General features: G+C 43.3%; 1 protein-coding gene across 1 annotated transcript in view; it reads left to right on the plus strand.

Annotated features, from left to right (window-relative positions):
* LOC124789573 (rap guanine nucleotide exchange factor 4) overlaps positions 1 to 17,863 on the plus strand; it is a 271,079-nt gene that overhangs the window by 100,766 nt on the left and 152,450 nt on the right. Inside the window, exon 3 of the mRNA XM_047256978.1 lies at positions 3,816 to 4,047. Within this exon, the coding sequence (XP_047112934.1) occupies positions 3,816 to 4,047 (232 nt within the window). The remainder of the gene's footprint in view (positions 1 to 3,815; positions 4,048 to 17,863) is intronic.

Consider the following 17,863-nt stretch of genomic DNA (forward strand, 5'->3'; position numbering starts at 1 on the left):
AAGTAGGCGTTCCAAAACATCACAAAGGTGTTCTATAGGATTCAGGTCAGGACTCTGTGCCGGCCAGTCCATTACAGGGATGTTATGGTCGTGTCACCACTCCGCCACAGGCCGTGCATTATGAAAAGGTGCTCGATCGTGTTGAAAGATGCAGTCACCATCCCCGAATTGCTCTTCAACAGTGGGAAACAAGAAGGTGCTTAAAAAATCAGTGTAGGCCTGTGCTGTGATAGTGACACGCTAAACAACAGTGGGAGCAAGCCCCCTCCATGAAAAACACGACCACACCATAACACCACCGCCTCCGAATTCGTATTTTACTGTTGGCACTGCACACGCTGGCAAATGACTTTAACCGGGCATTCGCCATACCCGCACCTTGCCATCGGATTGCCACATTGTGTACCGTGATTCGTCACTCCACACAACGTATTTCCACTGTTCAATCGTCCAATGTTTACGCTCCTTACACCAAGAGAGGCGTCGTTTGGCATTTACCAATGTGATATGTGGCTTATGAGAAGCCGCTCGACCATGAAATCCAAGTTTTATCACCTCCCGCCTGTCATAGTACTTGCAGTTGATCCTGATGCAGTTTGGAATTCCTGTGTGATGCTCTGGATATATGTCTATTACACTATACGACCCTTTTCAACTGTCTGCGGAATTTGTCAGTCAACAAACGAGGTCGGCCTGTACGCTTTTGTGCTGTACGTGTCCCTTCACGTTTCCACTTCACTGCTACATCGAAAACAGTGGACCTAGGGGTGTTTAGAAGTGTGAAAATCTCGTGTACAGACGTATGAAACAAGTGACGCCCAGCCATCTGACCACGTTCGATGACCATGAGTTCCGCGGAGCGCCCCATTCCGCTCTCTTACGATGTCTAATGATAATCAGATCGCTGATATGGAGTACCTGGCAGCAGGTGGCAGCACAATGCACCTAATATGAGAAACTTTTTTTTTGGGGGGGGGGGGGGGGGAGAGGGGTGTCCTGAAACTTTTGGTCACATAGTGTATGTAACCAGAGCAATTACTTTTGATGCAAGTACATTTTGTATGCACAGGCATAAAAATAAGTAAATATAGTTATTTTGTACTGAATAGTACGTTCATTATAGAGTTTCCTGTTATTACTGATAAATGAAAAAACTATTTATGAATAAAAGAAACATGTTTTTTATATAAGTTCGACGGAGTACTGAAGCGATGTTTGATACATTTTCGTTTTGCGGTTTTCTTTAACTTGCCTTTTTGTTGAGTAAATTTAGTTTTGTAGAGCTATATGATAAATCTGTATTGTTTTCGTTTATTTTTACTTCTACGCTTTTGTGTCTCACGTTACAAATAAACGATTCTCGAATAAAAAATTGAATCAAGATTGACTATTTCAGTTTTGCTGTAAATTCACCAGTTTAGTACTGCAGGGAAGCATGGTGGAGTAAAATCGTAGAGGGAGACCAAGAGATGAATACAGTAAGCAGTTTGAAAAGGATGTATGTTAAAATAGTTATTGGGATATGGTGAGGCTCGCACAGAATAGAGTAACATGGAGAGCTGCATCAATCCGGGTAACACTCGTTTCACAACACTTCCTGCATGTGCGACGTCATTTTGACGTCGCGCACAATACCGACGAGGACTTTGTAACCGGCTGAGGGATTTGTAACAAGGAAGGATATGAATGTTATTGCTCCACTATTGACTTGCAGCAATTTAAGCTGTCCACCTGGTTCCTGCCTAACGCCGCACATGAAAGTCGCCACATGTTGAAGAATAAAGAGCAAATATCTGTAAGAAGAAAGAATACAAATTTCTTTGCAACTCCTTTTAGTCGCAGCATTTAAAGCTGTATTCTTTGGTCTCCGTCTAACCACAGACTGGGAAATCGCGACATATTTCTAAATAAACAGCGGAATGTTTGTGGCAAGGAATAATATGAAAGTGAATGTTCCTCGTTTCACTCGCAGCAATTTCATCTGTGCTCTTAGGCTCCAGCCTAACCACATACTTGGAAGTCGGCACGTACTCAGAAATAACAAGTCCGGTATTTGTGAGAAGGAAGAATATAATTTTTATTGCTGCTCGTTTCAGTCATAGCAATTTAACCGTCCTTCCTAACCACCCATTCGAAAATGGCTAAATATTTATTTCATCCTTCTTTCTCAGATCAGACGGAACGTAAAATGTTGAAATGTGTGTGAAACCCTATGGGACTCAACTGCTAAGGTCATCAGTACCTAAGCTTACACCCCACTTAACCTAAATTATGCTAAGGACAAACACACACACACACACACACACACACACACACACACACACACACACACACACACCCATGCCCGAGGGAGGACTCGTACCTCCGCCGGGACCAGCCGCACAGTCCATGACTGCAGTGCCTCGGACCGCTCGGCTAATCCCGCGCGGCGGGAACGTAAATAACAAAGAATATTGCAGAACATACTTGTATTACATTCATAAGAAAGTCACAGAGTGTGTTAACAAATGCGCACACGAAAAAAATATTTGCATGTGGCGAGATGCGAACAGCCATCTTTCGACTCAACAATCCACGATGTTATCCACTCACGTTATATTCGTGTCATGTCTTGATTGTCATAGTCTCTCTTGATGGCTTATGTCGTTGATGTGCATTATTAAGTGACATTTGATGACAATTTTGACGTGCCTGTGAGAAATTATCGATGCGCCGTTACCTGGAAACGGCACACTGGAAATTATTATTATTATTATTATTGTTGTTGTTGTTGTTGTTATTTACATTGTATGGCCTTCATTGGACCACTCTAGCCAACTTTATACAAAGAATTTTTCAGTTTCCTATCAGCACAGAACCTCTTCAAATGGCTGGTTGAAATGGCTCTGAGCACTATGCGACTTAACTTCTGAGGTCATCAGTTCCCTAGAACTTAGAACTAATTAAACCTAACTAACCTAAGGACATCACACACATCCATGCCCGAGGCAGGATTCGAACCTGCGACCGTAGCGGTCACGCGGTTCCAGATTGTAGCGCCTAGAACCGCTCGGCCACTCCGGCTGGCCCCAGTACCTCTTCATTCTCTCGGATCTCATCCTTCTTTCTTCATCGGAAATCACCCTTCCTATTGTGTGTTTGTTGATTCTCGTTTGCAGTCTGGTTTGTTTGTCTCTGAATTTCCTGATTTTTGTCATTTTTGTTTCTTAGTTCTTCTAATGTAATCTGTAGCTCATCCATATCTTCCTCGATTTCTGTAATCCACTTAATGTTGCACTTATTGCTCAACAATTTTTCTATTATTCTCCTGATGATCCTATTCAGGAAATTATAATCCAATAATGTTTCATGTTTAATTTGTAAATTATCGACGATAACAATTCACAGCTGAGAGCACATTCTTTTGGCATGGCATTACCTGTCGATGAATCATTACGTGACAGTTATAGTAATAATTATAATAAATCATTCAAAGAATGAAGTGTTTTCATGAAACTCCGATATCGCGCATCAAGCCTTCCGATATCGCGCATCAAGCCTTCCGATATCGCGCATCAAGCCTTGTGAGAGGCCCGTATCGAACGCTAACGAAAGTCGATAGCCCTTCATGCGGTTGTCGATATTGCTTGTAACGTCCAAACGACGTCATGCTTGCGGAAAGTCTTGTGAAACGAGTGTTACGCCATCAAACCAGACTTCTAACTGAAGACGACAGCAACAACAATGTTTATTCAGACTACGATTTTAAGTAAAATAACTGTACGTTAACGTCTTTGAAAACTTGGTAGCCAGACGGTTGTATGTGTGTGTGACAGTCGCCGGGGCCGACCATGTCTCGCGCGGGCTGGACCCTGCGCACGCTGCTGCTGGCACGCGGCGCGGGCGTGCTGCGAGACCACAAGGCGGGCGGCGGACGAGTGGCCCGGCGCGCCGCCCTCGGCTCCGACCTGGTCGACTGGCTGCTCGGCCTCTCGCCGCAGGTGCACTCGCGCGCCCAGGCCGTCGGCATGTGGCAGGCGCTGCTCGAGGAGGGCGTCGTCGCGCACGGTCAGTGCCAGCACTCTCCCGTCTGTCCCCTCAACTGAGGCGATCCTGCCTTCCTTTGTTAAACTCCAAAAGCTTTGGTTCCCCTCTCCTAGGAAAACTATCTTTTTGTATTTTTTTCTACACATACACTACTGGCCATTAAAGTTGCTACATCACGAATATGACGTGCTACAGACGCGAAATTCAACCAACAGGAAGAAGATGCTGTGATATGCAAATGATTAGCTTTTCAGAACATTCACACAAGTTTGGCGCCGGTGACGAACCCTACAACGTGCTGACATGAGGAAAGTTCCCAACCAATTCCTCATACACAAACAGCAGTGGACCGGCGTTGCCTGATGAAACGTTGTTGTGATGCCTCGTGTAAGGAGGAGAAATGCGTACCATCACGTTTCCGACTTTGATACAGGTCGGATTGTAGCCTATCGCGATTGCGGTTTATGGTATCGCGACATTGCTGCTCGCGTTGGTCGAGATCCAATGACTGTTAGCAGAATATGGAATCGGTGGGTTCAGGAGGGTAATACGGAACGCCGTGCTGGATCCCAACGGCCTCGTATCACTAGCACTCGAGATGACCGGCATCTTATCCGCATGACTGCAACGGATCGTGCAGCCACGCCTCGATCCCTGAGTCGACAGATGGGGACGTTTGGAAGACAACCACCACTATCGGCTCGGAGACCGTGGCTGCGGTTACCCTTGACGCTGCATCACAGACAGGAGCGCCTGCGATGGTGTACTCAACGACGAACGTGGGTGTACGAATGACAAATCGTCATTTTTTCGGATGAATCCAGGTTCTGTTTACAGCATCATGATGGTCGCATCCGTGTTTGGCGACACCGCGGTGAACGCACATTGGAATCGTGTATACGTCATCGCCATACTGGCGTATCACCCGGCGTGATGGTATTGGGTGTCATTGGTTAAACGTCTCGGTCACCTCTTGTTCGCATTGACGGCACTTTGAACAGTGGACGTTACATTTCAGATGTGTTACGACCCGTGGCTCTACCCTTCATTCGATCCCTGCGAAACCCTACATTTCAGCAGCATAATGCACGACCGCATGTTGCAGGTCCTCTACGAGCCTTTCTCGATACAGAAAATGTTCGACTGCTGCCCTGACCAGCACATTCTCCAGATCTCTCACCAATTGAAAACGTCTGGTCAATGTTGACCGAGCAACTGGCTCGTCACAATACGTCAGTCACTACTCTTGATGAACTGTGGTATCGTGCCGAGTCTGCATGGGCATCTGTACCTGTACACGCCATCCAATCTCTTTGTGATTCAATTCCCAGGGGTATCAAGGCCGCTATTACGGCCAGAGGTGGTTCTTCCGGGTACTGATTTCTCAGGATCTGTGCACTCAAACTGCGTCAAAATGCAATCACATGTCAGTTCTAGTATAATATATTTGTCCAATGAATACCCGTTTATCATCTGCATTTCTTCTTGGTGTAGCAAATTTAATGGCCAGTTGTGTATTTAGAAAATTTTGTAATTTGTAGTATAAGTTTAATAAAAATTAAGCGTTACTGAAAAAATATAAGAGAAGCTGATAAGAAACTAATGCTAAATAGTGAAATACAGAGCTTTGTAAACAGGCAGAATATGGCATTGCGTTCGGCAACGCCTATGTAAGACAGCTAGTGTCTGGCGCAGTTGTCAGATCGATTTCTGCTGCTACAATAGCAGGTTATCAAGATTTAAGTGACTTTGAGCGTGGTGTTACAGTCGGCGCAAGGGCGATGAGAGGTAGCGATGAAATGCGAATTTTCCGGTAGGACCATTTCACGAGTGCACTCTGAATATTTGGAATCCGGTAAACACCAAATCTCCGACATTACTGCGGCCGGGAAAAGATCCTACAAGAACGGGAACATCGACGACTGAAGAGAATCGTTCAACGTGACAGAAGCACAACAGTTCCGCAAATTGCTGCAAATTTCGATGCCGGGGCATCAACAAGCGTCAGCGTGCGAACCGTTGAACGAAACGTCATCGATATGGGCTTTCGGAGCCGAAGGCCCACTCGTGTACACTTGATGACTGCACTACACAAAGCTTTATTATTAAGCAAAGCTTGCCCAGTATTTCACGGAAAAGAAAAATACTTAATGTTGTACACTTCCGCGACAGGCGGGAGAAACGTCCATACCCGACAAACGTAAACAAAAAATATGAGACAATAAAATTAATTAGTGCTGATAATAAATGTAAATTAAACGTATTACCTCACGCAACTAATTTCCCTACAACAGAGAAATTCCAGGAATGTCGGCCCTGTAACCTTCGTTTCTGATCATCCCTCATACTTAAATGAGCTATGCAAATCAAAAATATTGCACACAACAAATGTGTATCATTATACTAAACAGTGTAAGGCAGCTAAGTCATAACACCCCTTGTATCTCCCCAACCGTAATAGATACAAAGATGCCGTTTAGACAGCGAATTGCAGGGACAGGAGCTACTTCAATACATCACATTTCATGTTTGTACTACTTTTTATTACAGAGATAAGAGGCCATCTTTTTTTAATGGAACCCTATGTTAAATTTTAGCGTAACATCATGGGCTGAAAAAGACGGTTGTAAATATGTGTATATCATAATATTTAGGCAAATAGTTTTTGAGACACAGATATGATCTCGTATCGCGTTAGTCCTTCGAAGCGGCGTTCTCCAGTGCGACCTTTCTTGTTGTTTGGAGTACATGGTAAACGTCGCGAGTCCGTCCTTACACAAACACGCCGATTTCCCCAACAATAGTAATATATACTGCGATATTTTGCGCAAAAATTAACTGTTGATGTCGCGCAAATATTATTCAGTTATTTGACAACTGTGATACCAAAACAGTAGACAACATACAGCATTAAAATACTACAAGATGTTAATACATTTTAAGTAACAGAAATACAAATGTAAATGAGGATGCCCTTATTGGTCACAATTATTTCGCACGTATTTGCTTTTTATTTGAAAATATTTACTATTGATCACAATACGAAGCAAATACACACAAAGATGTAAATAACATACTGTACATGATACAAAACTTAATTGAAGCATGTGCTGAAAGTGCTTCCCCTTTGCTGCAATGCACATTTGTAGTCGCCGTTCGAATGATTTGTGAACGGCTGCGAGGGTGTCACGTGAGATATCAGAGCACGCTTCGATGATACGTTGCTTCATATCGTCTGGCGCAGTTGGTATTTGAGCATACACTTTATGTTTGATTGCTCCCCACAGAAGAAAAAAAAAAAAAAATCAAGAGGGGTCAAATCAGGATACCGGGCTGGCCACTTCACTTCAGCACGTCGTGCTATCCAACAATACGGGAACTTTTCATATAACAACTCTGTAGCCACACAGGAAGAGTGAGCAGGACAGCCGTCATGTAGGAACCACATGCACTGTCGTATAGTTAGTTGTACCTCTTCCAGCAAAATGAGCAGAACGTTTCGCAGGAACTGTGCATAGTTATTGCCATTTAGTATACCCAGAATGACGTACGGCCCCACAATGTCATTTCCGACGATGCCGCGCCACACGTTAACACTCCACGGTTGCTGATGTACCTGTCGAAGCCAGTGAGGGTTCTCTGCTGACCAGTAATGCATATGCAAATTCACATTACCGTGGTTGGTGAAAGTCGCGTCATCAGTAAAAAGCACCCGTTGAAAAAGCGTTGGATCATCTTGTAGGCGCTGCAGAGCAAACCGGCAAAATTCCTGGCGCTGTTCGAAAACCACACGGGAGAATACTTGATGTAATGAGAAGTGAAACGGGTGAAATCCATGCCGGTGCAATATGCGTAGAACACTTCTCTGGCTTATAACACATTCTGAGGCGATACGTCGCGACGAAACAGTAGGGTCGTTATGCGCCAACGTTAGAACGCCCTCTTCATGTACCTCGCCAGTTGCAGTTTTCTGCATTGTCCTCTGTATGGCGTTCCATGATCCCGATTCAAGTAGTTTCTTGCAAATACGTGCAAGAAGCTGACGCGCTGGACGGTCACAATCAGGATACAGCTCTCCATATCGATTTATTGCTCTAACAGCATTTTTTCTGCTTTCACCATACACTAGAAGCATATATAACTTTTCTTCGTTGGTGTACATGTCTGCTCCATGAAACTGTGACGGAAATGCGATGTCTCATTACCCCAACAGTACATTTATACCCTTCTCTCCAGCTACCTCGTGCGTCACCTTGCGGCGTTATCGAGAAGCAGGAAAACAACGCCTTCCCTGTTAAGTTCCTCAGTGGTCAACAGGCAAGGTCGGACTGGACAACGCCGCTTCGAAGGACGAATGCTATACGGGAACATACGCGTCTCAAAAACTATTCGCCTAAATATTATGATATACACATATTTTAAAACATCTTTTTAAGCCCATCATATTATGCCAAAATTTAACATAGGGTTCCATTAAAAAAAACAAAGATGGCCTCATATCTCTGTAATTAAAAATAGCACAAAATATGAAATGTGATGTATTCAAGTAGCCCCTGTCCCTGCAATTCACTGTCCAAATGGCATCTTTGTATCTATTACGGTTGGGGAGATACAAGGGGGTGTTATTACTTAGCTGCCTCACACTGTGTATAAAACTGTATAAAAATTCTAAAAAACTGAAACTAAAACAAAACCTATGTCTTATTGTTTATGGTAGCTACTGTATTTTAATATGCTGTACAATATATGAGTTTCTATTTCGTCTTCATATATTGTTGAAGTCCACAATTATTAATTCGAAATAAATGAGAAAGGGTTTTAATTAAATGTTGAGAACATATTCCTTTCCAGTAATGTCGCTTTTAATGTAATTTTTCTTTAAATTGCCTATGATCAAGAAAACAAATTGAATATATTATTGAAAGCAAGTTAGTAGCTACGTAATATTCTCTTTAGAAGATAGCTGAATTTTGCAGGCTGCTTCACATGTGCTCGACCTTACGCAGTTTTCCATCGTCTCTTATTTGCTGAAACAGCGTTGAAAAGATGCTACAGTCAGTGGGATTACCACCAACATTCTCAAAGCTGTTTCGGTGATTGGATAAGCATCTCGTATCTGCATGTGCATACATACTCTGCAAGCCACCGCATGATGCGTCATGGGGGGATACCTTGTACCACTGCTAGTCTCTTCTTTTCTGTTCCATTAACAAATAAAGTGAGGGAAAAAACGACTGTATATATGCCTCCGTAAGAGCCCTAATTTGTCTTATCTTCGTGGTCCTTATGCGAAATGTATGTTGGCGGCAGCAGAATCTTTCTGCAGTAAGCTTCACATGCCGGTTCTCTAAATTTTCTCAATTAGTGTTCCGCGAAAAGAACATCTTTCATCCAGGGATTTTCATTTGAGTACACAAATCGTTTCCGCAATACTTCGGTATTGCTCGAACAGATCAGTATCCACTGAATTCCTTGGATGTCTTTCTGTAATTCGACCTGGCAAGGATCCCAAGCACTCCAGTAGTACTCAAGAATTTGTGACTCTAGTGTTCTCGTAACCGTACTGTGCAAATGCTGTGCTCCAAAAGAAAAAAAAAGCTTCAAAATACCCAAATAGGAAGCTGTATCAGTGCTCTACTGTAATCTGAAACCCGCTATTTCGTTAACAACCAGCTCAGCTGTATCGATATTTCTGCTGTATTTGGGACAAATATCAACATAGTATACAGAGGTCTTACTTAAGGCGTTTCGAACAGTAAATTAAAGTGAGATGAAATGTTCTTGTGTATGTGAGAACTGCTTCCTAATTCACCTACTATTCTTTCAAATACTTAGAATCACTCTAGCTTAAGCGCTTTCATTCCAGTCCTCAGTTGTCATAAATCGTCAAAAATCTGAATCCTTTGGGCGAAAACTATATTTGCTTCGACACCCACTCGCCATCCTTCGATATCTTGCCCTACCGTAGTGAAGTAGCAGAAAAACCTCCACTGTTGGACGTGAGATAAATGTGAAGGCGCCGAGCACACTGTCGACACATACACCATGTTATCCCTTTTCGGTAGCAGTTATTTCTTTATTATGCTACTTAGGCGAAGTGACGACAACGTTCGTTTACAGTCGTGGGCTGAGGGGAAAAGCTTCTTCTCGCAGGCACAAGATAGGAACGTGCGGGGTGTGAGAACTCGCATGCGTCTTTCGGTTACTTGTTAAATCGACTCCTTTCTTTTTCTTCCGACACTTCTTCCGCCCCTCTCCGCCTGCGCCCCTGCCTGGAGCCTATCTCGCCATGGCCTCGGCACGGCCATGCAGTCACACCCTACTCCCACACACTTGACTGTCCTGTAGCTGCAGTGTGTCCCTCTGCTAAACTGAGACTACTTGCACTGTTTCCTAAAACACGCCCCGAACAAATCCCCTCTTCTACCTAAAGTTTACACCCAAGAGAAGATATTATAAAGCATTCTGAGTACAATATTTTAAAGGAATAGAACATACGAAGGCGGTCTGAAAATTTCTCGACCTCGTCCAGAGATCGCAGCCCTACTCGCTTGATTTTTTTTTTCCCCCCCCCTCACATGGGTACACGCGTTAGTAGACGCCGTGAAAAACTGAAAGTTATTCTAGGCAGCAATTGAATTTAAGCAGTCATTTGAAGCCGTTGTGGTGCACGTGGTATTGAAAATGGAAAAAAATCGCGTATCTTGCACTGATTAAAGTCTTGGTAGAAGGAGGTTTAACACAGACCGAAACCCATTTGCGTAAATGTGTATGACGGCTCTTCACCTGCAATTTCAACTGTGAAGAAATGGTCGACTGAGTTTAAACGCCGGCCGTTGTGGTCGAGCGGTTCTAGGCGCTTCAGCCCGGAACCGCTCGACTGCAACGGTCGCAGTTTCGAATCCTGCCTTTGGCATGGATGTGTGTGATGTCCTTAGGTTAGTTAGGTTTAAGTAGTTCTAGGTTCTAGGGGACATAGCCTCAGGTGTTAAGTCCCATCGTGCTCAGAGCCAATTTGAGTTTAAACGTGGCCATGAAGGTGTCCTAGACGGTCCATGCGAAGGATGTCCGAAATGTGCGAGCACATCGGAAATCATCGATGAAGTGCATGATACGGTTTTGGAAGATCGGAGTATAAAGCTGCGTGAAATTGCTAATGCTCTAGAGATCTCAGAGAAACTTGTTGGTCACATCTTGCACCAGGAACTGAACATAAGAAAACTTTGCGCAAAAAGGGTGCCGCGTATGCTCACAACAGATCACAAACGCATTCGCATGAGACATACCGAAAAGTACTTTGTGCGTATTAAGAAAACCAGAAGTGACTTTTTGGGTCGATGAAACATGGATTCATCGCTACACACCCGAATCCAAACAGTGGATAGAAGCCAACTCTTTAGCTCCAAAGAAGGCACGGACGTTGCCATCAGCGAGAAAGATCATGGCATCGATGTTTTGGGATGCGAAAGGACTTTTGCTGAATATCTTTAAAAAATTGAAATAACAGGAGAATACTACTCTAAACTACTAACGAAATTGGACGCAAGCATTCGTGAAAACAGACACGGCTTCAAGAAGAATCGTCTTCCATCAGGACTATACACCTTCCCACAAAAGTGTCTTCGTAGGGCTAACTAAGGGATAAAGTACCGGAAGATTCACCCTATTACGCGGATTTGGCCCCCTCTGATTTCCACTTGTTCTCAAAACTAAAGAAGTTCCTCGCTGGTCAGCGCTTTTCGTCCAATCAAGAAGCTACTGCGGCAGTAGATTGGTACTTCGCAGCACTGCTAGGGGAACATTGCAGAGACAGGATAATGGCGTTGGAACATCGCTGGATGAAATATATTGATACCAGAGCAGATTGTATCGAAAAATAAAATTTCTTTGAAACCTTAAATTGTTGTTTTCACTGCCAGGCCGAGAAATTTACCTTCGTACTGAACGACAGACATAGCTTACTTTGCGCAACGAAACAATAGTGGGTATAAATGAACATTTGAGTGAATTCCATGATCGTACTGACTAGTGATAAGCTCACAGCCTAGTTCATCAGTGCGTAAGCACCCTGCATTGTAGACAAGTTGCGTGCATTTATTTCGCACAATCTGTTAATCTAACGTTTCGCATTTAGAAATCTGAAGAACAAAAGACACACAGGAGTCACGTCGTATAACAAGTGACTTACCGAAGCTCTCTGCACATTCAACGGATGTCGTATCTTCCTCTGGCCTGGCAGACGTGCAAAGAAATAACCCAAGCGTACTACTGAGTGCGGTTTTGAAAAACGTGTGGGCTGATTATAATAGCAGCACAGTAGGACTGATATCTCTCCAGAGGACAGAAAACCTGTAAGATTACAAGAGATACTTCGAGTAGAGATTGCAAAGTGCACACTTTGACGTAAATATAAAACGATCTTTAAACAGTTACAAGGGATTACGAGTAAATTGCGTAATCTTTGATTCAACAGAATACAATTCCATCTGACAAATATCATCGTAGCGGCAATGGTTACGAAAGTTAAAAAATCAGTCAAGAAGGATACCAGAGTGTTTCTGGTAGAAAGACCAAATAAGCAGTTTTTAGCGTCTCATTTGGACAGTGAAATGACATCATTTCGTTCTAGTATGATGGACATAAAGGAATTATGGACGAAATTTAAACAGACTTTAAGTCGTGCTCTGAACAAGTATGTGCCTAGTAAGTGGGTTAAGGACGGAAAAGACACACCGTGGTTTAGCAGTGAAATTCGGAAAATTCTGAGGAAACAAAGGCTGTTGCTCTCTCAGTTCGAAAAAGAACGCGCAAATGACGATAGGTAAAAGTTAGTAGAGATCCGTGCGTCTGTGAAAATATCTATGCGTGAAGCATCGTACCACCAACACAGTAATACCTTAGCAGATCCCGCCAAGAACGCGAGAAAATTCTGGTCCTATGTAAAATCGCTAACTGGGTCTAAGGCTTCGATCCAGTCACTCGTTGACCTGTGTGATGTGGCAGTGAAAGACGAAAAAACGAAAGACCAAGTTTTAAATTTCGCATTTAAGAAATCGCCCACACAGGAGAATCGTACAAACATACCTTCGTTGGACTGTAGAACAGACTTCCGTATGAACGACATGGCAACTAGCATCCATGGCGTAGAGAAATAACTGAAAGAGTTCAAAACAAATAAGTCGCCAACCCGGATGGAATCCCTGTTCGATTTTACAAAGAGTGCTCTGCCTCATTGGCCTCTTACGCAGCTCGCATTTATCGTGAATCTCTCTCCCACCGCAAAGTCCCAAGTGACTGGAAAAAGTACAAGCTACTTTTGTATATAAGAATGGTAAAAGAACATAACTGCAAAACTAGAGACCAGTATCCTTAACATCGCTTTGCTGCAGAATTGTAGAACATATTCTGAGTTCGAATATAGCAAATTTGCTTGAGGCCGCAAAGCTTATGACCACTGCTCACGTGAAACTCAGTTTGTCCTTTTCTCACATAATATACAGCAAACTATGGATGAAAGGCAACAGGCAGATTCTATATTTCTAAGATTTCCGGAAAGCATTTGACACGGTGCCCAATTGCAGGCTGTTAACTAAGGTACGACTATGTGGAATAGATTCTCAGATGTGTGACTGGCTCGAAGATTTCGTAAGTTATAGACCGCCGTTGTTCTCCATATACATAAATGATTTGGCGGACAGGGTGGGCAGCAATCTGTAATGTACAGGAAAGTGTCGAAGATTAGTGACTGTGTGAGGATACAAGATGATTTAGACATATTTTCTAGTTTTTTGATGAACAGCAGTGGCTATAAATGCAGAAAAATGTTACGTAATGGAGATGAGTAGGTAAAACAAACTCGTAATGTTTGGATGCAGCATTAGTATGACCTGCTTGACAGTCACGTCGTTTAAATATGTGGGGGTAGAGAGGCAAAGTGATACGAATGGAAACGAGCATGTGGGGGTCGTGGTAGAGAAGGCGAATGTTCGACTTCGGTTTATTGGTAGAATTTAGGGGAGTGGGGTTCATCCGTGAAGGAGACCGCATATAGGTCGTTAAGGTTCGAAAACATGCAAGTGTTACGGTGAAAATTGGGAAGTCAAATGCGAATCCCTGGAGGAAAGGCGACGTTCATTTTGAGGAACACTATTGAGAAAAATCAGATATCCGGCATTTTCAACTGACTGCAGAACGCTCCTACTGCCGCCAACATACATTTCGCCCAAGGAACACGATCATAAGATACGAAAAATTAGAGCTCATACCGGGGTCATATATACAGTGGTTTTCCCCTTGTCCCGTCTGCGAGTGAAACAGAAAAGGGAACGAGTAGTAGTGGTATAGGCTGCCCTCCGCCACGCGCCTACGGTGGGTTGCGGAGTGTGTATGTTTGTAGATGTAGAACTTAACCACAATGAAGCATTATCAAGAAGGGACGTCGAACAGATGTGCAGAACTATAGACCTATATCTCTAACGTCGATCAGTTGTAGAATTTTGGAACACGTATTATGTTCGAGTATAATGACTTTTCAGGAAACTAGAAAACTACTCTGTAGGAATCAGCATGGGTTTCGAAAAAGACGATATTGTGAAGCCCAACTCGCGCCATTCATCCACGAGACTTAGAGGGCCATAGACACGGGTTCACAGGTAGATTCCATGTTTCTTGACTTTCGCAAGGAGTTCGATACAGTTCCCCACAGTCGTTAAATGAACAACGTAAGAGCATATGGACTATCAGAACAATTGTGTGATTGGATTGAAGAGTTCCTAGATAACAGAACGCAGCATGTCATTCTCAATGGAGATAAGTCTTCCGAAGTAAGAGTGATCTCAGGTGTGCCGCATGGGAGTGTCGTAGGACCGTTGCTATTCACAATATACATAAATGACCTTGTGGATGACATTGGAAGTTCACTGAGGCTTTTTGCAGATGATGCTGTGGTACATCGAGAGGTTGTAACAATGGAAAATTGAACTGAAATGCAGGATGATATGCAGCGAATTGACGCAAGGTGCAGGGAATGGCAATTGAATCTCAATGTAGACAAGTGTAATGTGCTGCGAATACATAGAAAGATAGATCCCTTATCATTTAGCTACAAAATAGCAGGTCAGCAACTGGAAGCAGTTAATTCCATAAATTATCTGGGAGTACGCATTAGGAGTGATTTAAAATGGAATGATCATATAAAGTTGATCGTCGGTAAAGCAGATGCCAGACTGAGATTCATTAGAAGAATCCTAAGGAAATGCAATCCGAAAACAAAGGAAGTAGGTTACAGCACGCTTGTTCGCCCACTGCTTGAATACTGCTCAGCAGTGTGGGATCCGTACCAGATAGGGTTGATAGAAGAGGTAGAGAAGATCCAACGGAGAGCAGCGCGCTTCGTTACAGGATCATTTAGTAATCGCGACAGCGTTACGGAGATGATAGATAAACTCCAGTGGAAGACTCTGCAAGAGAGACGCTCAGTAGCTCGGTACGGGCTTTTGTTGAAGTTTCGAGAACATACCTTCACCGAGGAGTCAAGCAGTATATTGCTCCCTCCTACGTATATCTCGCGAAGAGACCATGAGGATAAAATCAGAGAAATTAGAGCCCACACAGAGGCATACTGACAATCCTTCTTTCCACGAACAATACGAGACTGGAATAGAAGGGAAAACTGATAGAGGTACTCAAGGTACCCTCCGGCACACACCGTCAGGTGGCTTGCGGAGTATGGATGTAGATGTAGATGCAGAATCGTCCGTACAGGAAACATGTGGTGTAATAGACCATCACAAAAGAATAACTCAAACAACAAGGATTTCATATGCATTGGAAAGTGCTGAACACTGCTTACCAGACAAGAGTGTGATGAATTCACCCGCCTTACTATTCGGATGGAGTAACGCAAACCCGATACTGTGCCATATCTCGGAAATTGATCACCTCACTGAACAATGAACTTTAAATTTGAACTTAATATCCACGCTAAAAGATGTGTACATGCTACAGATACTATTATGCCAAAGCACGTGAGGCGAACCCGGATCTCGCCAAACATTTGTAACACGAGATCTCAGAACGATCCGCACGAAGTGACTTCAATTCTACTTAGAACATTATTCGACGGTGCCAGCGCCTTCATTGCGAAACACGCTGGCCGGAACCACAAGACAAACTAGTACTTGCTTTGTCCCTTTAAACTATACTTCCAAGAGGAATACACGGCGAGCTCGTCTGTCATTGGCTAGCGTTACCACACGCCAAAATGTTCAATACGACTTATTCCTTCGGATTTAGTCGGCGATTGTGACTTTTTTAGTCATCATTCTTCTCACTGGTTTGATGCGGCCCGCCACTAATTCTGCTCCTGTGCCAACCTCTTCATCTTAGAGTAGCACTTGCAACCTGCGTCCTCAGTTGTCTGCTGGATGTATTCCAGTCTCTACAGAGGTATCTTCCTCTACAGTTTTTGCCCACTAAAGCTCCCTCTGTTACCATGGAAGTCATTCCCTGATGTCTTAATAGATTTCCAATCATCCTGTCCCTTCTCCTTGTCAGTATTTTCCTCATGTTCCTTTCCTCTCCGATTCTGCGCAGAAACTAATCATTCTTTACCTTATCAGTCCACCTAATTTTCAACAGTCGTCTGTGACACCACGTCTCAGATGCTTCGATTCTCTTCTGTTGCGGTTTTCCCACAATCTATGTTTCACTACCATACAGTTCTGTACTCCAAACGTACGTTCTCAGTAATTTCTTCCTCAAATTAAGGCCTATTTTGATAGTAGTTGACTTCTCTTGGCCAGGACTGCCCTTTTTGCCAGTGCTAGTCTGCTTTTGATGTCTTCCTTGCTCCGTCCATCATTGGTTATTTTGCTTCCTAGGTAGCAGAATTCCGTAACTTCATTTACTTCTTGACAGTCAATTCTGATATGTTTCTCGATGTTTTCATTTCTGCAACTTCTCATTACTTTCGTTTTTCTTCAATTTACTCTCAGTTCACATTCTTTACCCATTAGACTGTTCATTCCATTTAGGAGAGCATGTAATTCCTCCATACTTTCACCCAGGATAGCAATATCATCAGCGAATCATATCATTGATACCCACTCACCTTGAATTTTAATTCAGCTCCTGAACTTTTCTTTTATTTCCATCATTGCTTCTTCGATGTACAGATTGAAGAGCAGGGGTGAAAGACTACATCCCTGTCTTACACCCTTTTTAATCCGAGCACTTCGTTCTTGGTCGTCCACTCTTATTATTTCCACTTGGCTCTTGTGCGTATTGTGTATTACCCATGACTATCAGATTTTCATCTCCCTTTACCTACCTTATTACCCTTTCAATATCCTCATATCCTTTCTATCTCTCTCTCTCTCTCTCTCTCTCTCTCTCTCTCTCTCTCTCTCTCTCTCTCTCTTCATGTTCAGCTTGCGACGTCAGCATGTATACCTGAACTATAGTTGTCGGTGTGGTTTACTGTCGATCCTGGTAAGAACAACCGTATCACTGAACTGTTCACAGTAACAGTGTCTCTGCCCTACCATCCTATTCACAACGAATCCTGCTCCCGCTGTCTCATTTTCTGCTGCTGTTGACATTACCCTATTCTCATCTGACCAGAAATCCTGGTCTTCTTTACATTTCACTTGACTGGCCCGTACTACAGGGTCTTACAAAAAGGTACGGCCAAACTTTCAGGAAACATTCCTCACACACAAAGAAAGAAACTATGTTATGTGGACATGTGTCCGGAAACGCTTACTTTCCATGTTGGAGCTCATTTTATTACTTCTCTTCAAATCACATAAATCATGGAATGGAAACACACAGCAAC

This window comes from Schistocerca piceifrons, chromosome 3 (genome assembly GCF_021461385.2).
Source record: "Schistocerca piceifrons isolate TAMUIC-IGC-003096 chromosome 3, iqSchPice1.1, whole genome shotgun sequence".
In the NCBI taxonomy this organism is placed as follows: Eukaryota; Metazoa; Arthropoda; class Insecta; order Orthoptera; family Acrididae; genus Schistocerca; species Schistocerca piceifrons.